The sequence below is a fragment of the Chaetodon trifascialis genome, chromosome 6, assembly GCF_039877785.1.
Source record: "Chaetodon trifascialis isolate fChaTrf1 chromosome 6, fChaTrf1.hap1, whole genome shotgun sequence".
Classification (NCBI taxonomy): Eukaryota; Metazoa; Chordata; class Actinopteri; order Chaetodontiformes; family Chaetodontidae; genus Chaetodon; species Chaetodon trifascialis.
Genome location: NC_092061.1, coordinates 3,300,055 through 3,305,899, shown reverse-complemented (window position 1 = coordinate 3,305,899; position 5,845 = coordinate 3,300,055). Strand labels below are relative to the sequence as shown.

The following is a 5,845-nucleotide window of genomic DNA, read 5'->3' as shown; positions in this document are numbered from 1 at the left end:
CTCCGCAGCGCGCCTGTCTCTTTATTTCCTCGTCTCGTCTGTTCATGTGACCGCAGAACGTTTCCTCGTTCATATTCAAATACATTTTCATGATCAGAGATTTTCTGACTCTCTGTTTTCTTACATCAAACAGTAGTCAGCAGTGCTTTTATACTACAGCTTCGCAGTTCTACTGCTTTGCAACAGTAATAACACGATCATTTAACAAGATCGTTATGAACCAGGACTACAACATGTCCTCACAGGGTCATGTCTCATGTATCATATAAGTACTACAGCAAGAAAACACAACACGGAAAGAGGGAATTTCAAAGTAAATTTGCTTTAACTTAAGAAGATTTGAATCACTTGATCACAGCTAAATGTCACACATTACCTACACTGACATTCTTTTTTGGCCAGTGTGGGCAGATGGAACAGCCGCAGCAATGATAAACTCTGACTGCATCCATGAGCATGTTTTACAGAACTGTCCTTCAAGGACAACTACGAGGGGAGTCACTGTCTTCAGGTAAATTTATTGAGCCAAAAACTGCACAGCTGGTGCAAGAAGAGGAAATCTTTGCATCAGCTCAAGCACCATGCATCTAAAAACAGCCACCATTAAGAAGCTGCAAGTATGAGCCATGACCCTTTTGAAAGTCCATCATAGGGCAGATGAAAGGACAGGACACAGGACAGAGGCTCGTTACAAGCTGTCAGAAACGAGCACATGACCCTTTGGCTTCTGATTCATGAGAAAAATAGAGCTTTACAATACAAGAGACATGCATGCCTGGTCTGTCCACGGCAGATGAGTGATGGCTCTGCCGGTTCTAGGCCTCTGTGTTCCCGTGTTAAATGAGAGGACTCACCCTGCAGAGAGGTGAGGGACTGGTGGAGGATTCCTGCCACGCAGCCAGAGGGACGCGAGGTTGCAGGTTAAGGCGACTTCAGTCTGGCTTTGGGATTTATTAATCTGTTCCTGTTTTCTCTGCTCGCTAATCAGATGGCCTGCTGCTCTCTTGACAGGTTTCCACTCCTGTGGTCATGTGCATTGTTGACTCTGAGCGCACGTCTGACGTGCAGCTCGCTGAGGCAATATTGCTGTTAGATAGTTTGGATTTTGCTTGGACAGAGTAAGCAAGGTTGTCAAAACATGTGAGCGGCTTGATAAAACATGTTATTAACAGAGCGTGGTGTGCCGCTCGCCTTCTGGAGAAACTTCCAGAGTGTGATTCAGTCTCACTGCCCAGGCAGAGTCGTGAGGCTGCTGCTCGATGCTGCTATCATGAAATGTGTGTGAAAAGCTGACAGGGCTGATGTTGAACAATATGAAACCCTGACTGTTGATCAAACTGCACGTGATGTTTACTGCACTGCTCTGTTGTCTCTATCATCTGCTGGATTTCTCTAAATAAGAAAACATCATGTATCCAAATATGTAACACAAAAATAGATCTAAAAATAATAAATTTAAGGCTTCTTAACTTAAAATTAAAGGCTTAATTCTTCATCCGTCAACACTCATGTTTCCACTCTAAACGGCCTTGAACAAAATGTGCCCCCCCACCCCCCCACCCCCCTTCACAATAAACTGCACTGTAACCTCAAGGTCATATTTTACTGTAACTCAGTTTCTGGATTCACGTTTAACCCCTTTGCTTCATTGAAGTTAGCTTCATGTTTGGGGTCCCGCAGACCCTGCGTGGCAGTAATTACATCATTAACACACCATTTATGTCACATATTATATGTTATGTGGGTGAGGCAAGAACAAATATTCCTTTTGTTTGCTAAAAAGTGATTCACTGACAAAGAGAAGTGCAGCATGTTAGCCTACATAGTGATGAACAAACTCTTATGAAACTCCAATAACAGAAACCCAGATGGACTAAAAGTCCTGTAGGCTGATATAGATCTTATGAAAATACATCATATTTACCGTGTCTTTAAGTCTCTGAGACTGAGTCTCTGAGAGGAGCAATGTTTCCCTTTTTATAGTAGATGTCAGCTCAAAATCACATTTCTGAGTGATTATCATGGAATTAACAGGAATCGCTGAGTTTTAAGGTGATAAAACAAAGTTAAGTGTGTTTCTTGAGCTGATAAAGAGGGTCTAGATCCTCAGGAGGCCAGACAGAATATTAGGGTTAATGACACCAGATATATGCTTCTAGCTCCCACCAACATATGAATCCTGACGGGGAGGAAAGAAGCCAAACTGAATGGAAACTCTTTGCCCTCAAATTCCAGTCGGTGTTTAGGCTGTAATGGACCATGAAGGGATGGATGAGTCACTCAGGGTCTCCCCCTCTGACCTCTCCTCTGGGCGCTCTCATCACCGAAGAGATGCTGCTCTCTCCTATGTCACCCACTGGTATGCGATGGATCGTGTGTGTGTGTGTGTGTGTGTGTGTGTGTGTGTGTGTGTGTGTGTGTGTGTGTGTGTGTGTGTGTGTGTGTGTGTGTGTGTGTGTGTGTGTGGGCCTAGGCACTGGACGTTATCTCACACAGTGTTTGTGAGAGTCTGAGACATGCTCGTCGTGTCCGCCAGGCAACCTTGGTGACATGGCCACTGGAACAGTGAGGTGTGTGTGTGTGTGTGTGTGTGTGTGTGTGTGTGTGTGTGTGTGTGTGTGTGTGTGTGTGTTTATCTACGTGCTGATAGCTCTGCGGCCTTGTGGGCATCGCTCTTATATATAGAGCACTTTCAAAGGTCTACAGACAGAAATCTGAGTACTCTCTGGAGCCTTTCGTCCACTTCTTTGCGATCCACTCACTTTTGCAGTTTTCCAGCTCTCTAAAAGCACAAAATGCTGCCTGCAACCTTCAAACTGTGTGCTGGCATCTCCTACAGGCACATGAGGAACATGACAGGTGAGTGAGAGGACCCTGTTTAGACCGGCATTCAGCCTCTCGACCTATTTTCTACCTGTATGCTCAAAAGCATAGATTTTCTCAGTGGAGTCAGTGAAAGACTTTTCTTATTATTTCCTTTCTTTTGATATACTGTGATTAATGGGTTTAGCATTGCAGTAACTGTGTGCTTTTTGTGTCTATCTCCCAGGTTTGAGGAAGAATGCAATGGTGGCCATTCACCATGAGCTAAACAGACTGGCAGGTCCAGGTCCCAGTAACTGGATCAGCCAGGTCCGCCGGCGGAGCTCCCTCCTCAGTGAGTCGCTGCATGTGATCATTTGAGTCGGTGTCAGACCACACAGACAGAAAAATGACAGGCTGGATGTATTACTGCTGGTGAAGAAAGACACAGACATGTCAGCATCTAATTTGACTGACTTGGCTGTGCTTCTGTTGTGTAGGTTCCCGGATTAAAGAGGAGGAGAGGTACAGCGAGGAGGAGATGTCTTATGTGAAACAAGGCGAGGATGCACTGCAGAAGGCCATCAGCATCCTCAGTGAACAGGACGGCTGGACCATTGAAACTGTGGCTGTGAGTACAGAGACAGGACACACAGAGTAGGGCCACCACCTCAGACAGGTGTTTAAAGGTGCGGCTGTCATGATTTCCAGCTCTGATGAGATCATGTGAAATCATCCACTGTGTATTTTACCAAACGTGAAGACTTACTGTACCTGTTTAACTCCTCCTCCTCCTCCTCAGGCAAACGGAGACAAAGTCCTGAGTAAGATGCTCCCCGACATCGGGAAGGTGTTCAAGCTGGAGGTGATGTTAGAGCAACATCCTGACAATCTTTACGAGGAGCTGGTGGGAAATATGGAGCGAATGGGGGAGTGGAACCCCAACGTCAAACAGGTCAAGGTAAGAGAGGGAGGCAGCTACTAATATTCACATTTCAGAAAGACGCAAATAACAAGCACATCTGTGCACGAACACTGACGGACGTCCACAATGCTGTCCCACAGATCCTTCAAAAGATCGGCGACGAGACAATGGTGACCCACGAGGTGTCTGCAGAGACACCCGGCAACGTGGTGGGACCGAGGGACTTTGTCAGCGTCCGCTGTGCCAAGCGTCGGGGCTCCACCTGCTTCCTGGCTGGAATGTCCACCCAGCACCCGAAAATGCCCGAGCAGAGGGGGGTGGTCAGGTGAGCCCAGGGGAAGTAGTTCACAGTAGTGATACTTGCTTGGGTTTATATTAAGATACACATATTCAACATTAACTAGCTGCTTATTAGTCACTTATTAATGCATTATTCTGCATGACAATATCCTACAACTACCAGGCCGTTAGTTTTCCCTCAGTAACCTCCTAATCACTGCTTAATGCTTAATAATCTAACCTTTGATAGCCCTCTAACCCCCAAAATAGACTAATAATGAGCCAATATGCTACTGATATGCATGCTGAGCAGCCAGTCAGTGGTGAATGTGTGTACTTTGAAATAAAGTGTGACCAGCGGAGGGATTCAGAGTGACTGTGTGTGTGTGCAGTGGATGGATGGGAACGCCTGATGCCATTTAAACTGATATACTGATCATTACATGTTTCAGAGCGGAGAACGGGCCGACCTGCATCGTTATGAAACCCTGTGCCGAAAACCCAAATAAGACAAAGTTCACCTGGTTACTAAATATAGACCTAAAGGTAAATGACTGTGTTGTCTCTTCCACAGTGAACCACATTGATTTGAGTCTAACGTTGTCTTCGTCTCTGTCCTCTGCAGGGCTGGATCCCGAAGACGATCATAAACAAAGTGCTCTCCCAGACGCAGGTGGACTTTGCCAACCACCTCAGGCAGAGGATGGCTAACAACGTTTCTCTGGAGATGGCTCATGCCTGCTGACACACGACGCCTTTTGAGCTTTGGCGCCGTGCTCTCGACAGCGCGAGGAGAGCAACCCCTGCTCGTTAAGAAATCGTAGAAATCTGCTTAGAGCTGCTGAAGAAATCTGAAAATCCAGAGAGTGTTAAGTGGTTCAGATGATGCTTGTGTGAGCTCAGACGTTGTTTTCAGTTGGAAAATGTAGGTTTTCTTGTCCCTCTTTGTAAAAACTGTCATGATATTTTGCATCTTGTGCACTTTGTGCTTTGATTGTTTCTGACACATTCATCCACATTAGTCAGTGTGAGCAGTAAAACATCTAACAAGCTGCACATTGTTTCCTTCTGATAACACCCCACTTATTGCCCCCCTCCCAGCTGTGAAACTGCACTTTTATTTCAGTGTTTTATTTATTGATTTATGGATTACACTGCAGCAACTGCCAAGTGAATAAACCATTGTCATTGATATTTATGTCTCCGTGCTTTTATTGTGCTGTTGGGAAAGAAGAGAAGTTTGGATAATGATTACGCTGTCTTTTCCTGATGCATGAGAAGCTAAATAAAAGCTCGTAAAACATTTCAACAGTCACGGTCAACTTAAAACACAAAGACTGAAAATCAGAGTGGGGAATAAGTCGCACATGTGCAAAACACAAGTGAGTCCTGAGGCTCGAGCTAGTCCAAGTTTACTGTGGTGAAAAGAAAGGAAGTGCTAGTCACAAGCCAAAATTAAAACAGCAGAGGAAGAGGTGCAAAGGCTCCTGTAGCACCTGTTAGCATTTCACCATGAGCACACAGCTGTGTTAGCATTTAGCTAACTGGTTATATGACCCTGAATCAGTCCCCTGATAGAGTTCAAGCCAAAGTTAGCTGAGAAGACGCATTCGCACATTTCTTTGTGGGTTTTGTAGCGATGGATGAACTTGTGGCAGTCGGGTCACTGATTTCTGCCGTCATCGACATCATAATCCAACAATCTAAATTTTATTTTTGGACTGGCCTCCCCATGATGGCTGCCTCGTGCTTTGGCCTCTGCTGGGTCTAGCAGGTTGCCAGGTTTGCACACTTTGCAGTAGAATCATGTTTTACAAAAATAATGTAGCTTCTAAATAT

General features: G+C 45.3%; 1 protein-coding gene across 1 annotated transcript; it reads left to right on the top strand.

Moving 5' to 3' along the window:
• The first annotated feature begins 3,076 nt into the window (after positions 1-3,076).
• star (steroidogenic acute regulatory protein) lies at positions 3,077-4,839 on the top strand. The gene is made up of 6 exons (XM_070964592.1): positions 3,077-3,157; positions 3,303-3,433; positions 3,605-3,763; positions 3,868-4,052; positions 4,459-4,552; positions 4,632-4,839. The coding sequence occupies exons 2-6, from the start codon at positions 3,344-3,346 to the stop codon at positions 4,749-4,751; spliced, it is 648 nt and encodes a 215-aa protein (XP_070820693.1). The 5' UTR covers positions 3,077-3,157; positions 3,303-3,343; the 3' UTR covers positions 4,752-4,839.
• The last annotated feature ends 1,006 nt before the right edge of the window (positions 4,840-5,845 follow it).